At 36.7% G+C, this 23,497-nt stretch overlaps 1 protein-coding gene across 7 annotated transcripts in view; it reads left to right on the top strand.

The window, feature by feature from the left end:
* Positions 1–23,497, top strand: part of MYO18A (myosin XVIIIA) — a 2,129,602-nt gene that overhangs the window by 770,385 nt on the left and 1,335,720 nt on the right. The window contains exon 4 of one of the 7 annotated variants that reach the window (XM_044054442.1): positions 4,224–5,006. The exons of the other annotated variants lie outside the window; for them this stretch is intronic. Coding sequence (XP_043910377.1) covers positions 4,224–5,006 — 783 coding nt within the window. The remainder of the gene's footprint in view (positions 1–4,223; positions 5,007–23,497) is intronic. 7 annotated transcript variants of the gene reach the window in all.

The raw sequence follows: 23,497 nt of genomic DNA, 5'->3' as shown, positions 1-23,497 counted from the left end.
TTTTTTTAATAATATAATTTTTCCCCTGTTGTCATTCCAACTGTCGTGCCACGTGTTATGCAGATGTGTCTTTGCCTGCAATCTGACAACTGAAGGCACTACATATGTCATAACTCCTGTCAGCTCTGACATGGACATATGGACCACCTATATAGGATAACCCACTTATAGGTTCATAGGGGTTAACTAGTCTGTCTGCTAAGAGCCATTATAAGTTGGCCAGGCTTACCCAAATTTCCCAAAATATTACTACTATGTGTCAGCACTCTAAGGATTTTTATAAGTTACAATATAGACTTGTATAAGCGTTCACAGGTTGCTCCTGTCCATTAGGGTCATAGGTGCCAAACCAGGGGGTAAAATTGTGTTTTCCCATCCATTGGTCTAAGTTATATTTGCGTATGGTTAGGGTTGAGCTGTGCGTCACATGGATGGAAATCCTTCCCCAGAGAGGGAAATCTTCAAGACATATTTTTCCCTTCAGAATGTCCATGGTTTTGTTCCGTAGAACAGGTATTTCTGATGCCACATGTTATGCAAATGTGCAACAGATCCATCAGTGTAGGATCAGATGATGTCTTGTAGGCTAGGCATAGATCGTCACGCAGCAGTCTGTAGGTGAATGAGTACAGGGATAGGGCTTTGAGATGGTTTGCATAGGACTTACTGTTTATCCCCTGTATTCTTTTTGTGAGGAATGTATGTGGTCTCTCAAGCTGTTGCAAGTGCCTGGTCAGGTGCATACCAAAGAGAACATTCATATTATTATGTGCTTTTTCTACCTTCTCATGGAAAAGAGGGCTACAGCAGGCATGTATGTTGCAAAACGCACACACACTGTAGTACTTGCTGTGGAAAAGAAAATGCACTCAGTTTTATAAGCACACATACTGTGGTGTCTGCTAGTTTCTTGTCACTGCAGAAGCTGCTTGTGAATATGCCCACAGAAGAGCAGGGACCGTTTAGTCTCTGTAGAGTCTTGCGCATTGTAAGTGTCTTAATCCTACTGTAGTCAGCTGGACTTCAATATTCCAAGATTATTCCTGAATTTGGAACATTGTTGTTACTAGCAGACCACTCCAGGAGTTCATATCATTTTTATTTGATTGCAATACTAGCCTTACTGGGAGATGATAATTTTCAGAATGGACCCAGACAGAAAAGCTCCCATAAATCAGATAAATCTGGAAGTCAACTCAGTGAACTCTAGGTTTTAAAAGTTAGCAAACTATATTACATGCAGGTAAATAGACCGTTATATAAACTAAGGGCAAGAAAAAAAAAATAAGAGAAGAAAAGAGATTAAATTACTGAAATTACTCATCAGTTTATCACTCAGCAGTTAGTAGTGGCTAACAAATGTCGTTCAGAAAATGTCAACATTAATCTGAATGTCAAGTCTCCATACTTGCAAGGAAAACCTTTGAAAGTATTTTTCCAGCATTTATTGAGATTATGGAAAGAATGATTACTAAATGGTCAACTTCTGTGTCTCCAATCGTATTTCTCCAATATTACCTTTCCCCACCCTTGGTTTTCATTAGGTGAATTGACTACAAATCACACTTTTGTATAGCTGATGCATTCATCTTTGCAAGCTGTTTCTCTTCCTCACAATTCAGTTATAATAATGGAGTTAGTATAATTGTGTGTGTGTGTTGGGGGGGGGGAGTTGAAGTCGTTTCACACTACTGGAGGGTTGTGTAGAGCGACACTTGCCCTTCTGTAAAAAAAAAAAAAAAAAAAAAAAACTGATAGCCATGTTGTGTAGTTGTTAGATTTGGGGAATTAATTCTTGATCATTTTGAATCAATGCCTTTGTGTCTGCTGAGCTGGGAGTTAGTGTGTTCAGTGAACTGATTGCCCTAATACTTACAGTATGCCTTATGAAACTGTATAGAGTGGAATATGTGTAATAGCAGTGTTTACATTAATATAACACCAGTAAGTGCTGTAAATAGGGAAGCTGTACATCAAGAGGGCTCAGATGTGAGGCAGTCGCTAGTACTAAACATGTTCAGGTAATAACTATATTCTTAACAGCCATGAGTCCTAAAGCAATGTCACATCAGTATTTTCTTAAATGCCAGTGGAGTTTCAGTATGCTAATCTCTATGGTCAGTTCATTTAGTATTACTGTTAAGAAAGTTGTCCCTTTCTTTTGAACTTGCCTTTGATACTTTTGTTTGCATTAATTAAGCTGATCTTGGCCACCTAGTGGGTTGATGCCATGCTATCAGGAAGGATAGATTTAAGCAGTGTTTGTTTCTTATAGATAAGTTTAATTTATAAGGTGAGCCTTCCATACCTTAACTGATTAGCTACTCTTGTCCAGTCCACTGAGTTTAGAGTATTGTACTAGTTCTGCAAAGCATCAATACCTACTATTGTGCTTAGAAAGATGAACTAATACTGTTTCACACAACGTAGCTTAGGTGCAAGTACAATCTCTTTCTATACTTTTTCTAGTTGCAAGTGTTAGTTCTTTATCCTGTAAAATGTACCTAATGTTTGATTTATTTGATTGGCTGTATTTTGATGAATAGTGACCACAGCATAATAAAATCCTTCATAATCAGCTGTACAACACACTGAACATACAAAAATGCATGTTACTAAATGCTATTTTTAAAAATAAGTAGGCAAATAGAAGTAAATGTGTTTTTGCAAGGAGGTGGCCAAGCTTCCCTGTATTATTTATGCAAATGGTTCATCTCACCACATCACCCTTAAATGTATAACCCCACAGTCAAACAACAATGAGGAAAAGATCTTGTATGATGATCTGAAACATACGACCGTCAGCTAAACAAAAGTAAGACTGCATGTGAAGGCCACAGAAGTAAGCACAGACTAATGAACATTAAAGGAAACATAAAAGCACCACTACACACACACCAAACGCTACAGTACCTGAATGCAAAGAAGCTATATACAATGAAAGAGACATCCATACATTACATAGATAATAACCACATATGTGACAAAAATAACTCTTGAAATAAATGATTCTGTATTAGTGGATCAGATGAAAGCACATGTTCCCACTATCTCTGCGCTCTTGGAACCTTAGGTTGTTTATTATTAAGCCACAGTATTTACTATTTGTCACTCTTTTGCTTAATCAGATGTAACCAAAAAGACAGCTGAAGGCCAATGTAATATTATCTTATTTTCTGGTTTACTTGTTAAGGAGCATGATTGTGTTTTCATTTAAAAAACTATTTGCTGCTGTTAAGGCACTTTTGAGTAAGATAAATACAGATTGTAATACTGCCCTGAATGAGTTTGTTCTGGTGAGTAAGGCATAATTGCTTGCATATTAAGTAGTACTAAATAGCGTAACAGGTTGTATTATTAATAAAAATTGTAAACAGCAGTGGTCATACTGTGGATCCCTGATATATGCTGGCTGTATGTAATATGATCTGAGGCAGAGCGACTTTGTTGCAAAGAGGTTAATTCAGGATGTGCAGGTAGTTTAATGTTTTATCTGGGACATTACATTTCAAAAAAACTCAGACCAGTTGTGGATCTCAATGACCTAAATGAATTTGGCCCCAAAGGCCACTTTCTTGTATTCACTCTCCATTCTGTTTTCTCATGTTTGTCAGGAGGAGGTTGCATGTGAGGTTTGGACCTCCAAATGCTTATTTCCACATAAAAATTAACAAACCCTCATGAGGATTAAAACAGGAAGACAATGTATATATCATTGCAGCCAGTGCATTTGAGGCCATTGGTTCAGCAGGAGTTGGGAATGTGTTCCCTAGACATTTAGATTAGCAGTATAAAGCATTGAATTCAGATAAAATAAAATGCGTGTGCCAAAATGAGTTTTATTTTTTTAAGTGCCGAAAACGTTTGTGTGAGATCATGGTAGAGGTTATGTGTGTGGAGATTTTGAAGGTACAATTGTTCTGACTAGTTACAGTAGTTCATTGCATGCTGTTAGTTTGTTTTTTGAGGGAAGGAGTATTTTTTCACCTTATTGTAAAGCATACAGCAACATTTTCTCTTCACTTAAACAATGAAGTACTGTTTAAAAAGTTTTTATTAGCTATGTCTTGTAATTCACACTTTTTCTGTTTTGCAAGTAGTTTGTGGTTGAACTGAAGTTTGTTGACCTTTTTGATTTTGTTATATCAGTGACACTTCATTCATTGTGCACTGTAGTGATTTACAGGTCTGTGATCTTTTTCTTTTTTTATATGTGAATGTAGTCAGAAGGTACAAACATGATGAGAGACAGGGCACAAAACCTCAAAAGTCCAGAGCCTCCAAATAGTCCAGAACCAGTAATGAATCCTAGACAAGTAAAAAGTCCAGAACCATCAAAAAATCCACGAGGACTCAAAAGTCCAGAGCCACTGAAGAGTTCAGGACAGATAAAAAGCCCAGAGCCACCAAGACAGCCAGAACTGGGAAATACTGCAGACTTTTTGCAAAATGGGGACATGTTGGCAGCCAGTGAAAAACATGGCTCTGTAACTGCATCAACTGAATCACTACAAAATTCTGGCAGAGTAGAATCTTCGGAGAACCAGAGCCATACATCTGCAAGAAAGAAAGTGGCGAAGGTGGTCAAGAAAGTGGTGAGGAAAGTCCTACCAAATGACGACTCTGGTGATATCCGGGAGCCGACTAGAGATGTTAAATCACTAGGATCCAGACAGAAGGCTGTTGCAGTTGATAAAACTTCAGCAGAAGTACCAAAAGTTGCATCAAAAACAGAATCAAAAAAGGAAAAGGAGACCCCCAGAGATGACATTTCCACAGGACTTACAAATCTGATGTCTAGGGCAAAAACAAAGGAGCACAGAGCTCGATTCAGGCCAGCTGAAAAGAAAGAGGAGATTGTAGAGAGTAGCTCTCCAGAGTGTAAAATAGAGGTGTCACCTAAATGTACCGAAGAAGTTACGGAGATGTTGCCAACACCAGTTACAACAACAGAACTTATTTTACCTCCAGTACAAATAGAAAAGCCGGCAGACCTTAAAGCAGAGGTATTTTTAGCATATGCATGTTAGCAAAGATGTGCATGTGAACTTCTCACAGTTTGCAATGGATTGTTATCTATTCAGGATGACATACTGCCAACAACATTAATACTGAAACACAAAACACTGTAATTAAAATGTCAAAAACCATACACAGGGGCCAAAGCATGTTTACTGTAAAAGCTAATTATACTAAAAGTAGTATAACTATGTATGTATTTTAACAGAGATTTACTTCTCACACACTTCCTGATGGCAGATGACTTCCTTCCACTCCCCTGTTAACTGAATATACTAAATATACTATGAAATTGCACTTCCTTGGAGACAGAAACGGGTTGTTTTGCATCTGTCTTAAAAAAAAAAAACGTGCGTGTGTTTGTACACACAGACACACACACACACACACACACACACACACACACACACACACACAGAGTTTTTGCTGTTAGCAGTTAATATTGCTGCCTCATTTCTTGGTTTTCCTGTTTGATTCTTGGCTGAGGTGCCTTTGTACAGAGCCTGCATTTCATCCTTGTGTCCATGTGGACTTTTTCCAGATGCTTTTGTTTCTTGTTATATCCTAAAGGCTTGCCGTTAGGTGAATTGTTAATCCTATAAGTCGCTCATAGGGAACAATAGAATACGAATGTGTATCTGTGTAGGCATCTTGTGGACTGATATCCTTTCCAGAATTAGTGTTTTGTCTTATGTCCATTGTTTGCCAGGCAGGCTCTGCAGGTATCAAAAAATGAATAAATGCATAACGTGCACTTCCATGTATTTGTCATTGTGTATGGAGTGATATCCTGAAGTTGTTTGTGTATAATTGTTTATTTTTGCAGAATCTGTATGCATCTTGTTTTAAGATGCCTGATAGTTTTGTAAGTTTTTCTGTTTTATAAAGTATTGATAATAACCCAGAGGACAGAAATAAGTTTTATGTTAACTAATCCACTAGATGTAGAACAGAAAAGCTTTGTCTGTGTTTTACTTGCTGCATTATACAACTGAACGGTTAAGCTCTTCCATTTTAATGATTGGTTGTCTATATTCTGATTTCTCATTTTAAGTATTTTAACTGGCCAATATTTGACATTGTTGCTTACAGTTCATTGTTTGCTGTTCATCTTATGTCATGTACTCTTTGAGAAGTTGTTGATGAAGTTTTACAGCATGCCATCAATGAAAAACTGAAAACAAAAAAGGTGTCCATTGCAAGATAAAATATAAAAGATAAAAATCTAGTGTCTGCAATTTATTTCTGGCAAAATAAATACATAAATTAAATAAGTAAATAAAACAAGGCTGTGCATGCTGGAATGACTGCAGGAGTTGGGTGTCACAATTTTTAGCTGGGAGCTTTTATATTTCTTTATGTTTGCTTTTTGTGCCAGTGAACCCAATTCTCGTGTAGACTGTCTTTTATGCTTTCTACTGCTGCAGTTGTTGAGTGCTTTATTTTATTTCAAAGAGAACTCCAGTCAGATAACTACTCATATGCCTTTTACACAGTTCACCATGCAGCTTCTCAGAACCATTTGCTCCTGTAGTTTTTTGGTATATGTCTCCCCGGCTTATGTTAGTACCCGTGTGGCTGTAGTTGAGATTCAGTCTTGGGTTGTTGGCAGTACCCGTGTGCCAGTGAACACAAAGTGACCCGAGCCTTCCTAGCTAGTTGCTTACTCCTTAGAAATGATGAGAGATTTGCAGGTTGGTGTACGTAAATTCCAACCTTCCTGTTTTATCATTGTGGACAGACTGAGTTTCCTGAATGTACTGAACTTTCATCACTAAGGAGCTGTAGTGGGGCAACTAACCACTTATTTAAATAAGAGTGATGCTGGCATGATTCTTACTATGTTCTGCCTGTTTGTAATTTTAAAATGTGTGAGGTTACAGCCTTGTTTTTACTTTCCTCTCTACCGCTGTACTAAAAAAGGAGATCATGCATGGCATGTTTTTTTGCAGTGAATGCAGTTGGTCTCCACTAACATTTACTTTGAATGAATTGAATGCAGTACTTAACCACTGCTTTATCAGCACAACTGTTCAGAAATGGAAAATATTTTGCTGTTCACATGTGATCATTAAAACAAAAATATCTAATGGTGTTCCTCTAGTTACTTTCAGATTCTGCTGCCCACACTTCAATTCCACTACTGCCATTTGTGGCCAGAAAAAGCATCCTAAGCTTTATTTCCTCACAGGAAGAAAAGTCTGGATTTATTGATTAAGGGTATTGCCAGCCAGAACACTGCTCAAATACTTTATATGAGGATGTATTCTTAAAAATTATAGACCAGTGTGATTTTTCGTAGTATGTTCTTGTGCAGTGTCTCTGCAGTTAATTGCACTGAATGCTGGCTGTCAGCTGATTTAAGTAGTTGTCCATAATACAGTTTGTTTTAAGTAAAATGAATTGCGGCGTCTCATCAGTGTATCATTACAAAATAAATTGAGTTAGTGCAGTTGCCTTAAGCCTAAAAATTTCAGCCCATTTTGCATGGGTCTTAAGTTATGTTGTAAGTACAAAACCCTTCTATTGGTTTGTTGTGTGCTAGTGTGCTACCGCAGGATAACATGGTAGGTGGAGTAGGTTTGACAGCTGACAAGAACACAGGAACCGACTCACTTGAAACTTTGCATTGAGTTTTTCTATTTTAAAAATATACATCAAATTTACATGTGTATGTGATACCATGTAGTCTTGAGAGGGTGAATCTTATGGATTTTTATGGTTACAGCACACCTTGGTGGTGTGTTAAGTGCTTTATTATATATTTTTAAATGCTATTAGTGCTGATAGTTTTCTTTTTTGACAAATGTGCTGAAAGTTGAAACAGGTGGACACCACTGCAGAGAGGGTAAGCATCTTTATTTATTTTGGGTTGGGGGGGTCTGGAAAATTCTGACTGCATATAACCAATGTTCATCAGAGGCCCACAGAGAAAAACAACTGACCAACTTGGATACACGGCAGTGTTAACAGATTAAGGTAGCATAATTATATTCAGCATAGGACAGCCCACAGAACATGAGTAATATGCAGCAAAATACAGTGTGAAAGTTCATTGTCTAACCTATGTAAACAGAAGTAGTTGCATAAAAAGTGAAAAATTGTTTGAGATCCTAAGATATTCAGAAGGTATGTAATAAACAGCATTTTGCAGTACACAACAGGGACATAGATGAAGCTGAATGAATTGCAAAGGCATTGCTGTGCAGGTGATCTTTGGGCCTTGGCTGATTTATGTGCTGAATTATTTAATAGTGTATATGGTTGGTGCAGTGGACAGAACTGCCTGGCTGGTGCCGTCTCTGTGAAGTCTTCATGGCAGTTTGTTAATTGACAGTCATCTCAGTCAGCTGTAGCTATATGCATGTATGCATGTATGTGTGTGTCTATATACACTAGACAATCTCGAAATACTGAAATGTTGAATTTCAGTATTTCAAGACTGAATAGTCGAAAGTGCAGTTCAGCAAAACTGCACTATGTCGAATGTGGAAATATTGAATCTGCTATCGTGGTGCGTTCGTGATGTGCGGTACGTTTTGTGGATTTATCTGGGGTTTCAGATAAGTGATGTTTGTGTAAGGGTATTGGGTAGGGATTTTAATGTGTGTGTGTGTAGTGTTTTTTGTGTGTTTAGTGGGACCTCTGAGTTAGTGTATATATATATATATATAAGTAGGAGGGTGGAGGGGCATAGCCCCCCACATGGGGGCTTGCCCCCCTGCTTATAGGTAGGGTAGGTGAGTTTGTGTGTTATGTTGTTTGTGTGTTGTTTTGTTTGTTTTAGTGTAGTTAGGTAGGTGTATGTGTGTGTGTTTATGTGCTGGTTTGTGTGTGCATGTGTATGGTTGCGATGGTGCTTTTCGTGGTTTTGGGTTTTTGGGTATGTGTATTCGACATTTCAGTATTTCAAGATTGCATGATTTTGAGAAATACCAGCTAAAGAATTTCAATTGATATTCCATATGCAATTCTAAAAATCAGGACTTGCTGTAAGCTTCAGCAGTTCCTGCTAGCCCTCACTGAACTTCGGAAGGGGCACTGCAATGATTGCAAAATCACACACATGCATCACAGGCACTGTTCAGGCAACTTTATTGTGTCAGTTTAAGCAGAAAAGAAATTAAATATTCAAAAGAATGTGTACCTCTGGTCCCACTGGAAATCTCCTTAATTGTATATTCTGTTGCAAAACAAGTAACAAAACCATGCATCTGTCCCATGCTGCAGGAAACTAGATGTGAAAATGTAAAAGTTATAGACACACACACCCACCCACACAAACATGCATTAGTAACTATGTCAACATGAAGTACGTACAGTGAAAGAACTGCTGTATTTGAAATCAAAATCTCATAAAGATATAAAATGATGGCACACTGCTGTATCCAAATATTAATGTAGTGTGAAAGAAACTTAACACCCTGCAGAATGGGCATTAATTTCAAGTAACAGAAAAAAAAAAATCATATTAACTAATTTTCCATTTATATACGTTATACATCACACATTTTCTGTCATCAGTCCATTATTACATAAACTGCTAAATTCCTACCTTCCCTTAAACCTCACTCCTCCTCCTCCTGAGCATTATTCTGTGTATTTTGCTCCCACGATTTCCATTTATTTATAAGTAATTTGCTCCTTCCCTTTTCTAAAGGTCCTTCTTCTAGTTCTTTTATCTCTTTTATAATATTCAGCACTTTGAATACAGTTAGTTTACACTGTTTTCTATCTTCTAGTAGCTGCTTTTTTGGCAGCCAATATAAACTTAAGGCATTATTACTATGTCTAGGCAGTTTAGATCCTGTCTCTCAAATAATTATTTCCTTAGGTACAGCCATTTGCTTATCCAGTGTTTCTGACCGCATACCCTGTATAGAATTCTTAAAATCTGCCAGCTCATTACACTCCCAGAATATATGTTCCCATTTCCCTCTTCTCCATAAAACCTCTAACACTTGCTATCTACCTGAGGGAAAATTATTTGAAGTCTGCTTAGGGTATAAAAATACCTATGTAAACACTTCCAAGTAAAGAGCCTTAAACCTTCTGTACTTTGTAGCATACTTGGGAACCATACATGTCATGTCTTCCATTGTTACTTTGTAATTTGCTTTTCCAGTCTCTTTTCCCAGTCTTTCCAAACTCCGCTGCTTCTCATCATCATCATTCACTATTTTAAATGGCCTACTAATTGTGCCTTTTAAACATTAGCTTTTGTTCTAGATTCAGTTAAAAACTGTAGCAAAACAGGTATTTCACTTATGATTCCCCTATACCTTTCTGGCTGCCTATATCCTGATAAGGAAAGTAGTCTCTAGCCAACAATCCAGATGTGTTCTTGGTCTCATCCCACTCTATTACCTTTCCCACTGTAGTTATTTACTCCCAATATTTTGGTCCTTTATCCAGTTTTCTCCCATAAATCCCAGCTTTGTCTTGCCTATTTAATGTACCCCTTCCTGCTGTCATCCGTGTTTGCAAACTCTCCTTTCTTCTGCTGGTTTAGTTTTTGAATACTTTTTGCTACTTAATGAATATAATATTCTGTATGGTTGTTAAATAATAAGGATCCGCATCCAAAATCCACTCTCTCTATTTCTTGAACACCCCCCACGTTATCAACCCCTTCCATTTTGAGTTGTATAACTTTCTGCTTGTTATGTATATGACCCTAAACCATGTAGCTCTAAAGTATTCATTCAAATCGGATAATCATAAACCACCATGCTCTGTTTGGAAGGATCAACTCACCCTCACTTAACTCTTGCCCTCTTCCCCACCCAGATAAATTCCTTCAATGTTTTATTGTCTACAATTTGTCTTCTGTATGGTAAAATATAAACCTGACCCATATGTAAAACTAAGGAGACTAAAAATATTTTACTGCTTGTATTTTACTGTCCATATCTATGAACAACAGCTTTCAGTTTCTCACTTTTTGTATTATCTTTTTTGTTTAGTCTCTTCTCGCATATCTGTAGCGACCATAAATACTCCTAAATACTTCATCTTATCGTGTTCTCCTAAATTTGGGTATTGCTGAATGAATTTGTGTATAGGTACATAATTTACAGCTATAGCCTTTGTTTTATCTTCATTAATTTTATATCTAGAAAAGACCTGAAACTGTCTCAAGATGTTCTGCAACACTGAGATGTCCTTTTTGGTATTTATCAGGTACAGAATAACATAATCTGCGAATAAATCCAACTTTTCTTAATTACCATACCAATTATATTCTTGAATTTCTGAGTCCCTTATTCTCTTTGCCACTGCCTCTAAATTTAAAATAAGTAAAGGGAAAAGAGGACAGTCCTACCTGTTTCCTCTGTTAAAACACAATGTGTCAGAGGAACACTCCCACTTTAATTCCTGCCTCTGAGCCCTTGTATATTGTCCTAATTAACCTTATTATTGGGTTGGAGGAATGCAAATACTTCCATTACCCTACTTATAAAATCTCTGCTTACTCTGTTGAATGCTTTCTCTGCATCAAGACCCATCAACTACAGTGGTATTTTCATACATTCAGCTTCCCTCTTGATCATCGTTTTATTAATGTCAAATGTTTGCATCCCCTCCACAAGACCAAATTGATCCCTATAGATATCAGTTTTGGCAACAGCTTTGTCATTCTTTTAACAAGTGTAGACGTAAACTATACAGAATTGTGGTTTAAAACTGAAATGGATGTGTATGGAGCTAGTCTGTTGGTTCTTTACTATCCTTGGATAATAGAGCCACCATAGCTTTCTTCCAAGTTGTTGGAGCCTCCTTTTCTTTTAAAATACTGTTAGTTTTCCAGATCTTTATCACTTTCTTTCCTCCTAACTTCCAGAGTTTCACAGGAATAGCATCTGTTCCTGGAGACTTTCCTGAAGATTGATTTATACATCAGCATTTTTATCTCATCTCTTCCTATCTTAACTGTTAAGTTGTTGAACCTAATTCATTTCAAACCTTGGCATAATTAAGTCTTCCATAAATATTTCCATTTGTACTCTTTTGTGATTTCCACATTTCTCAGCTTTATACAGATTTTTATAAAATTTCCAGAATATCTCTAATACCTCTACAAAATATCATATTTTTCTTGTTATAGCCCCCCCCCCAAAGTTTGATGACAACCCTTTATACTTTCTTTTGCCTAGGCCATTCTGCTAAAAGTTTTGTGCTCTGGAATTATCAACAAATAGTTGCTTAATAGCAGTCTTTCTAAACTAATACATATTATCCATATACTCCCATTATTTTCTCTTTAGCACTCAGCATTTTCACCTCTTCTTGTTCTACAAGATTCCCCTTATTTTACAGAACTGTAAACTTTCTCAGCCCCTTTAAGTATTTCCTATTACTTCTTAACTTGTTTCACTTCTCTTTTATTTCTAGTCTATTTTAAACTCCATTTCATTTTATCCCATTCACTAGCTATAACTTCTGAAAATGATTCTATCTTCCCTAATAACTCTTGAATAATTTCCTCTACTCATTACATCAATTTTTCTTTTTAACAGGTAGGTGGGAAAGCTCCAGTATCTCACTTTTACTTAATTATCCTGCATTTTTTCTTAGTCTTTATCTATGCATGATCTGAAATAGTTATTGGATGTATGTAGAAGCTTTCAATTAAATACACGTGTTCCTGTGAAATGTACTTTCTTTTTAGTCTAGCCCAGTTATTGTACATTGTGCATGATATATAAATTCTGTCCATAATATGTAAATTCTGTCCGACTTCCTACACTGAATTCACATCTTCCATGTCAAATATTTTCATAACTTTCTTCAGAAATCTACACTATTTTGTTATATTTTTCCCTTCCAGTCCCCACCTGTGAGTATTATTCATTGCTAAAAGCTAATTATTTCTCCCAGTGTTTTGTTAAGCTCCCTAATAGCAGTTTTTGGTGGAATATAAATACATGCTAGCATAATCCTACTCCCTTGCCAATAGCCTCTTATTACAATAAAGCTACAGTTATTGCATTTTCCCCGTCTTCTGTCACTGTTGTACCCCTTCTAGCAATTAGTATAATTGCTTCCCTTTTACTTTGTCCCCGATATTCTGCTGAATATTCGTTCTGAAGTCCATTCTTTCTCAAATTCATATGCTCATTCCTTTCCAAATGTGTCTCCTGCAGCATTGCTATTTGCACTCTACATTTCTAAATGTAATTCAATACTGTTTCCTTTTGGTCTGTACCTAAGGCCATTTACATTCCAGGATAATATGTTTATCATAGCCATTATGATATAATATTTTTATTCCCACCTTTTATACATGACAGTTTTTTTTTTAATGGATAATTCAGACTTTTGTTTTAGATGCACACACTGTTTCGCAGGCTGATCTTTTATACAGTTTTCTTTTCAGAACACCTTCATCCCCTATTGACATGCAAGTTAACATCTTGAAAAATTGAAGTTTAACTCTCCAGATAGGAACAATTTCCCCAAATTAACAGTTAGAACTACAGGCATTACCCAACCTAAAATTAAGTTTACCCATGCTAAAGCTCATGCTACGGCTTGTGTTCCACTTAGACTGATTGTGGGCTTTTTTTATCTTTATTCCCCTCCGAGATTTGAAAATCAGTGTGTATGTTTTCAAAAAATATGAACATTTAGCCTTAAGAAAACGTGCACTGGCTGTCAAGTACAACTAAGTTGTACACTGTTCTATTAAATACATTAAAGTACCAAGGCTCTTTCTCTTGTTTACGTCCCATAATTTCAAACTTTATTTTCACTGAGCTGCTTGCCATTATAACTTTAAATGTTACATTTCCCTTAGTAACAAATGCTCCGAACTCTAACTTAATTGCCACACCTGCAGAAAGCTTGTCTCAGTGTAAAGGTATCTTTGTCTATTTTGCCTTCCTCTACAGACTTATTTATTCTCACAAAATATTTGCCAAAAAAATTCTATTTTTGTAAATGTAAGAAATTTAGCATATTCATGACTTTTATCATTTTGCCTTATTTTTCAAGCATACTTACAAGAAAAAAATCACATGTTTATAACTTAAGCCAAGAGGATTGATCTAGATATTCACTCGTGTAAAAATAAGAGAAACACTTGAACTGTATGTATTTGTGTATATGTATGTATGTATGTATATATATATATATATATATATATATATATATATATATATATATATATATATATATATAAATCTGTGTATCTACACTCCTCTCTCACCCCAACAGCCTAAGATCACAGCATACTCTCAGTAAACTTGTATTTTTCAAGCCTTTCTACTCTTTTAATGTTGTAAAGCTTATGTTTCTTACAAATAAAAAAAAAAAACTTGTTTGCTTTAATATTGTTAATACCTACAACAGTTACTGAAGACTCCTCCCACATTTAAAATTCCCCTGACTAGACACTACACAGTACTGCTTTACTATGTCGACCATGCAGATTGTCATTTCCCCCTTTTAGTTTCCTCCTACACATTAATGACCTAAAATTTGGTATATGCTTTACAGTCCACCCACAAGTTTAACAAAGTCAGCAAAAGTACAGTCTTTCTGTTTTACAAATCTGATCGATGTTTTTTAATCTCCCATTCATTTACTAATTTCAGTGTTGCTGATCTTTCTTCCTGCTCATCTTAATCACCCAACACCAGACTGCAGTTCAAGTCCAAGACACTCCTGATTATTCTAGTCAACTCCTGTACTTTTCTCTCTTTCTCAAGCCTTTTCCATTGGAAAGGTTTCACTGGCAAAGTCTATGAGTTTTGTTATCAGAAGAATGAGAAGCGGAGTCCCCTTTTGCTCACTGGGTCATGTTTTGTAGGATAAACTTTTATGTCCACCTCAGCCTCTTCTTCAGCTTTGATCCTCCAGGAAAATACATTCTGAAGACAGCTGGATAGAGCAGCTTGAATCTCACACCTGCCTCTCGACATTGTCTGATTGCTAGGTTAAATTTGCTTCTCTTCTTTCTAGTGAACAGGGAATAATCGTTTTCCACAAACATTCTGCTGTCTCCAGTTTTTAATACTTTTCTTTTACTTTCTGTCACAGTTTTTCCAGGATCGAATCTTTCTGCTGGTGTTTCATCTTTACTAATACAGGTCTTGGCTCATTTCTCTTGGCAAGGTTTTGAGCAGACACTTGATTTGCCCTGTTAGTTAACAAATCCTGCTACAGAATAGCAGTCCAGATGCTTTTGTCCTTTTTATGTAATTAATGCAATCTGTTCCTTTCAATTTCTCTGGCACAGCAGATAATCTCAGTTTTTTTATATGCACTCTTGTCTTCTAACTCTATAATTTTTTGAAACAGCTTTTCTTGAGAAGTCTTGTACTCAGCCAGCCTTTTCTTCATTTCAGCCCCTCATTTTTACAATTCATTTGAATACCTAGTTAAAGCTTCTGTTTTTGAGCCTTTTGTTATTTTAGTTGATGTGCTCCTTCAGAGTTTCATTTATTTTAATTACCTCCATGTATTTGATTTATTTTTTCTTCCTCTAAATTACTGGAAATCTCTTGCACTAAAGCTGAAGCTTGAACTGCTTTTAACAGCTACATGATTCTTCAGTGTTTTGTCTTCCCCTTTTCTGAAAAGGTTGATTTTTTTTAGATTCTCTACATTTCTTTTTTGGCAGCATCCATTCAGTATACTTTGTGGCCAGTAGCTGAATTTTACTGAAGCTGGCAATATCACTTGTTGAGAGAGAGAATTAAACTGGTGATTAGTGTACAGTAAACCAGACAAAATTATGGGGTGATGTCATAGATGATTAGTTGAAATTCGACCACCATGTGTCACGCGTTCATAAACATGGTACATTAAACAGAATAAAAACCTACTTCACTGACCTAGCCAGAGGAAGTATAGACTTTACTTTCTTACTGTCATAACTCCTCTGTGTTGCCTCAATCTTCACTAAACTTCAAGTCTTGCAACTGACCATACATGAGCAGTGTTACAGTAAAATAGCCAAATTTGCATTAACTATAATTGTAGAACACACCGCTACCTAGCCTTCAGAGAATTAGACTGGTTAGAACTACTACAATACCTAGCTCTTTTTCAAGTAACTATGATGCACAGACTTCTCTATAAGCCTGAAAATTGTGCCATCCTTAACAACTTAATACAACATTACTCCCCCATTAGAATGTTATGCTCTACAGAAAAATCACTGATCTGTATAACCATTTCATCTAATAGTGCAAGTTACTCATTATATTCAAATAATGTAGCTAAAATATGGAACCACATCCCACTACTACTAATATCCACTCAGAATACAAACTTGTTTAAAACACAACTAAAACTTCTATCAAATCAGTGCATCTGTTCCTGTAGATGTCCAGTATAAATGACACTGTTATCTTCAGCTTGTAGTATTATCAGTTTCTCTTCTTTCAAAGTCCTATACCCCATAACCAGTCTTTATCTGACAGTTTAATAGCATCTCCCAGCTCTATTCATTATTTTGTAACACTGCTCATCCCCGCTCTGTACTTCTAATATGAATCTTTTTATGGCCATGTATATAATTCTCTGAACCTACTTTACACCCTCTTAAATACAATGTCAGCATTTTCTACCTTATCTAGTTCCTTCCTGCACCTTACTTTCTTTGACGTTACATGAGCTAAATACATGATGTATTATCTGTCACTGATAAACCTACTAATATACCGCTGAATGTTCCACATCTACAAATGCACAAGTATCTTTTATAATAGGTGCCTCCATTTTCATATGAATGTAATCTGATTAGGAAATGTATGTGTAATCGTTACTGTATGTTATTTAATATTTGTTTCACATGTATATTACTGAATATGTGTTTAAATATGTTTGTAATTTGTTGGAAATTTTCTCCCCTGTGCCTCCGCTGAAAAGGAGTTTTTACTAAACCCAGTCGAGCAAACCTGGTAAACAAAAGCAAAAATAAATAAAATAAAATGTGAGTCAAATAAAAGGCAGTTATGAGAGCTAAAGTCAAGATGTATTGCAACAGTAATGAATATGAAAAAAAGTGAAAATTCAAAATGGGTACCAGAGGCACTGTTATGCAAATTTTATTGCATACATCATGGCAATAGGCGTAAGAGGAAGCATTGCCCTTTATTTAAATCTCTATTGCAGAATCTGTGCTAGTAAGTAACATTTTGCTAAGGCATATAAAATAAAAGATTGGTGTGTTCAAAGGAATGTGCATATTGTTAAATAGAAACTTGAAAATTAGAGGTTTATGTGTACTTTTAAGGTTAAAATAATTAGTACAGTGAACTCTCAAATTGCTTCTGAGGCACCTGAAATAATGAGATGAAGAACAAATGTCAGGATGTTGACAATAAATACTGAAAATTAATGCAGAGACACTTGTGCATATTGAATATGCTGAGAATTATCTGAGAATGTTTTATAGCTTTGGGGCTAGATGGGCTTTAACAGAAACCCCTGAGTATATAGGTCATATTCAGTGACCACCAGGTCACTCCACTGGGCCAAAATGTACTGATAAATTTTGTATATTTTATTTTACAAACATGTTTTCAAGCCATAGAATGTAAATAAGTGAATTCTAACATTTTGTGTTTGATTTGTGAAAAGCTGAGAATGGTAAGATGAATTCACAATGTAAATCCAAAGACTATATAGGAACATAATCAGTTACATAGTCACAGAGAGACATCTCAGATTGACAGTTTATGAAAACAGCTATTGCATTGAAGTTCTTCCTACATGACTGTGCTGAATTATTCGTACATACAGATAGTTTAAGAGAGTATCATATATAGATCAAGCCTAATGCTGTCAGAGATATTTTTCTTCAAGTATTGATAGCTCTCGATCAAGCCTAATGCTGTCAGAGATATTTTTCTTCAAGTATTGATAGCTCTCGGGCCTAAAGTACAATAGGAATTAGTGAATAGAAGGTTTGGGTGTCTTTAAGAAGCTTAGAGCCAGTAGAATGTGTGAATAGGAGGTTTTAAGAACTGCATATGCCAAGTTCTTTTTGTTACCCAGTACAATCCATGTTTTTTGAGAGAGAGAACTTGTGTTTATTCAATACAGCATTAGGAAGATAAAGATTCCTTAGACTTCCGGTTGGCATTTCATTAGTACCATACATGTTCCAGTGAACTGGTACATAATTAATTTTATTTGAAATATGTTTACCATGAAAGTCCGACTGGGCAATAACCCCTTTTTAGCAAAGGCCTGGGAAGAAAAGATCCAGAAGTAAGTCAAGTTTACAGATAACATAAAACGCCATCATATATACATGAGAAAACGATATTTGTAATATTACATATACAAGGTCTGTACTTGGAACAGGAGTACAGACAGTTGTATTTTACAAGTTAGACATGCTCAAGGTGTGGGTAGAACCTTCCAGTATATATTGGAAGAGAAAATGCTGCAATAATGAAGTTAGAACAAGAAAAGTCACGACTGTTGGATTAATACCATATTCCTATACCATATGCAGGAAATGGTATAAGAAGAAGAGGGAATATCATTAATAAATCTTGGAAGGCCAGTACTTGAGAAGGCATGTGAGGTTCTGTAGAAAAATTAGGTAAAAGGAAAACAACAGACAGAGATGGGAGGATGTTTGGTAGTAGGGGGAAGTTTGATGCATGAGAAATAAAATAGATGTGGAGAGAGGCTATTGAAGACACACCCATGGTGAAGTAATTTATGCCTAAGTATTGGATTATTTATGCGTTTGTAAAATTGTGCTAACCTGGGGATCCTCGGGGTATATTCAATGTTTACTTTTGCTAAGCAATTGAAGATTTTGTAAATATAATTGATGATGCATTAGTGTAAAGTCATATATGACTGATGATGCATTAGTGTGGATTCATACATAAGGAGAATATGAAAAGAGAGTGGACAGCTGTTCAATAGGTTGACAGCAAAAGCGAAAGTAAATCAGAGAAAATCTAAAACAAATATGAGAAATCTGAAATATGTAGGTTATATTTTAATGTCAGATGGACTGAAACCATCTGAGAAAAAATTTTAACAGTTATGAAAATATCAAGATGAGAGTACAGATATTACGAAGGTCAACAGGAGTATCTTACCAAGTTTTTACCTAATATATGTGAAGTAACTATGCTTGTAATAAAGGTATTAGAATGTAGTGTAGTCTGAGAATGAAGCTATGAACAGGAAAATAATTTTGAAATGCTAGTTAAACACTCCTTTTTGTGTGTATTTGCCGTATTTTCAGGAAACATGAATTCAAATTGTAAAGCTTTTCATTTTTATTGGTAAGCTTTTGCCTATCATTGGAAAATGGATTGAGCATTTATAAACTACACATGCAGGAGTAAAGTCCCACCACAGGACAAGTACAACCATTGCTTATATTGCCTGAGGGGGCCACAACTCTTATAACAGCAGCATTTATTTATCTGGGTTTTCCACTAGAGATTATATCCTTAGAGCTGAAGTCCTTGGCATTGACGTTTACTAGCATTAAGCTGCTCAAGAACTCAAAATCTCACAAGGCTCCCAAACCTCAGAAGCAGTCTTCCTGTCCAGACTTTGTCTTGCTTACAAGAAAAATGGATGGAGGCATCCAGAAAATTGTCATAAGAGTTGTTGATCTAAACTTCCTCTCAAGCAGTTGTCAAAATCTGAGTTTAACTAATGTGGCCAATACAGAAGTGTCTCAGTCTATCAACCATAGACCTATTTCATTCAGCCTATCTCCCATTTCTGTCTTCCTTTAATTTTATTAAAGCCTTTATCAGGATCCATCTGCGAACTTGACACCTACAGTGGATTTAAAATGTTTACACACCTTTAATACTTTGTTGAAGCACCTTTTGATTTAATTACAGCATTCAGTCTTCTTGGATAGGAGTCTATCAGCATGGCACATCTTGACTTGGCAGTATTTGCCCACTATTCCTTGCAAAAGTGCTCCAAATCTGTCAGATTGCGAGGTTATCTCTTGTGCACTGCCCTCTTCAGGTCACCCCACAGATTTTCTATTGGATTTAGGTCTGGGCTGTGGCTGGGCCATTCCAAAACTTTAATTTTCTTCTGGTGAAGCCATTCTTTTGTTGATTTGGATGTATGCCTGGGGTCATTGTCGTGTTGAAAGGTGAAATTCCTCTTCATCTTCAGCTTTCTAGCAGATGCTCAAAGGTTTTGGGCCTAAAGTGACTGGTATTTGGAACTGTTCAGAATTCCCTCCACCTTGACTAAAGCCTCAGTTCCAGCTGAAGAAAAGCAGCTCCAAAGCATGATACTGCCACCACCATGCTTTACTGTGGGGATGGTGTTATTTTGGTGATGCAAAGTGTTATTTTTGTGCCAAACGTACCTTTTGGAATTGTGACCAGAAAGTTCAACCTTGGTCTTATCAGACCGCGGCACATTTTCCCACATGCTTTTGGGACACTTGATGTATTGTTTTACAAATTTTAGCTGGGCCTGGATGTTTTTCTGTGTAAGAAAAGGCTTCTGTCTTGCAACCCTACACCATAGCCCAGACATATGGAGAATATGGGAGATTGTTGTCAGATGTAGTACACAACCAGTACTTGCCAGAAATACTGCAGCTCCTTCATTGTTGCTGTAGGTCTCTTGGCAGCCTCCCTGACCAGTTTTCGTCTTGTCTTTTCATCAATTTTGTAGGCACGTCCAGTTCTTTGCAACGTCACTGTTGTCCCATATTTTCTTCACTTTTTGATGACTCTCTTCACTGTGTTCCATGGTATAGCCGATGCTGTGGAAGTTTTTTTATACCCTTCTGATGGATGCCTTTCAACAATGAGATCCCTTTGATGCTTTGTAAGCTCTCTGTGAACCATGGCTTTTGCTGTAGCAGACAACTGAGTAAATGTCAGGAAAATCCTACAACAGCTGAACTTTATTTGGGGTTAATCAGAGTCTCTTTAATTGATGGTAGGTGTGTACCCAAGAAGATTGAATGCTGTAATTACATCAAAAGGTGCTTCAACAAAGTATTAGTTTAAGGGTGAGCACACTTATGCAACCAGCTTATTGTACGTTTTTTATTTTTTATATTTTTCCTCCTAACAGATTTATTTGTTTTTTCTCAATTGAATTGTACAGGTTATAGGTCACATTAAAAGTGGGAAAAGTTTAGAAAAGCTTTATTGTGGTCTCATTTTTTTATTTCACAAAAAAACTGGCATTTTAACAGGGGTGTGTAAACTTTTTATATCTGCTGTACGTGATCATCTTTCTGCTGTTTGGGGACAACAACTCTAAAGCTGTAGGGGTGGGGTCATAAAGAGGAACCTCATAATTACACTACAGACCTTTCCAGCCTGAATGTCAGCTGTGAGGAAGATGAGGATTCCTTAGCTTCTCCCCTAAGACCTCATGTTTGCAGAAATTTTGTAAATTATCAGTTTGCATAGCAGTCCTAATGGATGCCCCCACACACACCCTCACACACTGCCCAGAATCATGCTCTTTATTCCACAGATAAAGAATTCAGGGAACGGGTCACACTGGGAAGTGGGTTTACATGTCTGTTACTTTTTTCTGTGAAGGTGCCAAACCAGCTCATAAGGTAAGAGTTCCAGTGAGACTTGGTAAACCAAATGTACAGTTTGTTGCAGATTTGTGTGATGGATCAGTCAAAGATGACGTTTTCCCCCAGACAGCCACCATTTGATCTTAAACTTTGAGTGTAATGTACAGTGCTGCAAGAAGGTTTGACCAGAACTGCAGAATCCAACATTACAGTCTAACTGTAAACATGGCTTACACATACAAATTTTGCAAAGGACACTGGGGTGACTTTCGTGAATTTCAGCTTCCTAGACTCCCTGTATAGCTAGTTCTGACATTAAAGCACACTGGGGAAATTGGGTTGGTGTCAAATATCATCCATCTAAATGCTCCTTTTATAGAAAGCTGAGGAGACTGTATGATGATTGACTCAATTATTCTGCTGTGCATTCCCTGTGAAGGCTATCACCAGAATGGCTTTGGGAACCAAAAAATCCCCCTAACCCCCCCCCCATGCACTTTTGTATTGGTGTCCATCCCTGCCAGGTCTGTTGAGTAGCTGAGTTGCTGCTAATCAAAGTCCGGTCATCTGGGCCATAGTTAAGACTTTATCCATCTTTGCCACTGAAGATGGCTTAAGGGAAGAATCTGTTTGAACCATACCACCATTAAGATGCCATGAAAGTCTGGAAATCAGCAACAGAAAACCATGAAATTTTGGGAGTGTGCTATATCAACCAAGTGTTTTTTAGTACCTAACCACATCCCAGGTTGAACCCATTTGACTTGTGGACAGGCTCAGCAATTTTCTGCTGGTCCTTCATAAGTAGGCACTCAACTCTTCATTAGCACAGCAGCTTTTCCATTGTCAGGAACCTAATTGCCAAATGCAGCAGTAGCTTTTCCCTAAGCTCTCTCCATCGGGGACACCCAGGGACTCTCTGGTCCAGAAATGGCTTCTCAGATTCTTTTGAACTTTTCTCCCATTTCCTTTGATGATGAATTTCATACAGAAACCCAATCAATACATTTTAGGAGGATTGTTTTAGCCATATTCTAGCCTAGAGTAGCGTGATTTCTTCTCCTTTTTCCTCACTTCTTGAGTAGCTGCTTCCATTGTTATCCATTCAGGAGCCTTCTTTTCCTCCATCAAGCAAAACTGTTCCTGGCTATTCATTTCATTTAGTGAGCAATAATTATTTTTAGATTTCCAGTAGTGACTAGTAACCCTCTTTTCCCCTTCTAATTAGAGTAATTGCTCTTCTCAGTTACCCAATACAGGAGACGTAAATCTGAATGGATATAATTCTCCTTTTGGGCCACTTTAAATGGCTTGAATCTTTTTCTGCTCTAATGCCATCTCTTCTGGAGTGTAGGCATGCCTTCTGTGCTTTTAAAAAGGTTTGAATCCTTTTCTGCTATAATCCCATCAGTTCTGTAATATCTAATCCATATTTTTAATATTTGATGTGATCACTCTTCTTTCAAAATCCACTTAGTACCTGTGCTCAGTTTCTGCCAGGACAATGCTCTCTCATCCTTGGCTTCTTCAGAGTCACACAAAGCCTTTCTTAAAGGTATATTTCTGTTGAGACCACCATTAGTTATTTGTTTTATTTATACTTTGTTGACCAGATTAATCCTACTAGGCAAGAGGTCTGTCTTCAGGGAAGACCTGAGATGGTGTTCATATTGACTAGGGGCATTGCGAGAACACTTTTCAGTATATGACATGGGATGTTTTACATCCACCCGAGCTACCACCATCTCAGGCATATGGGAGCATGCTTTAACAGCTCATCTGAAAGGTGGTACACTCAGGAATGCAGCACACCCATGTTAAATTGCAATGGCAGTAACAGAAAAAAATAATTCAAACACCTTTTGTAGAAATAAACCCCGTAGCTTTCTAATCTTGTTAGCACCAAAGGACCATGTATTACCTGTTGTGCCATTAACCCTTCTGTTTCACATTGATATC

Source organism: Protopterus annectens, chromosome 13.part0 (genome assembly GCF_019279795.1).
Source record: "Protopterus annectens isolate FY-2018-M chromosome 13.part0, PAN1.0, whole genome shotgun sequence".
Lineage (NCBI taxonomy): Eukaryota > Metazoa > Chordata > Ceratodontiformes > Protopteridae > Protopterus > Protopterus annectens.
This window is presented reverse-complemented; position numbering and strand designations above follow the sequence as displayed.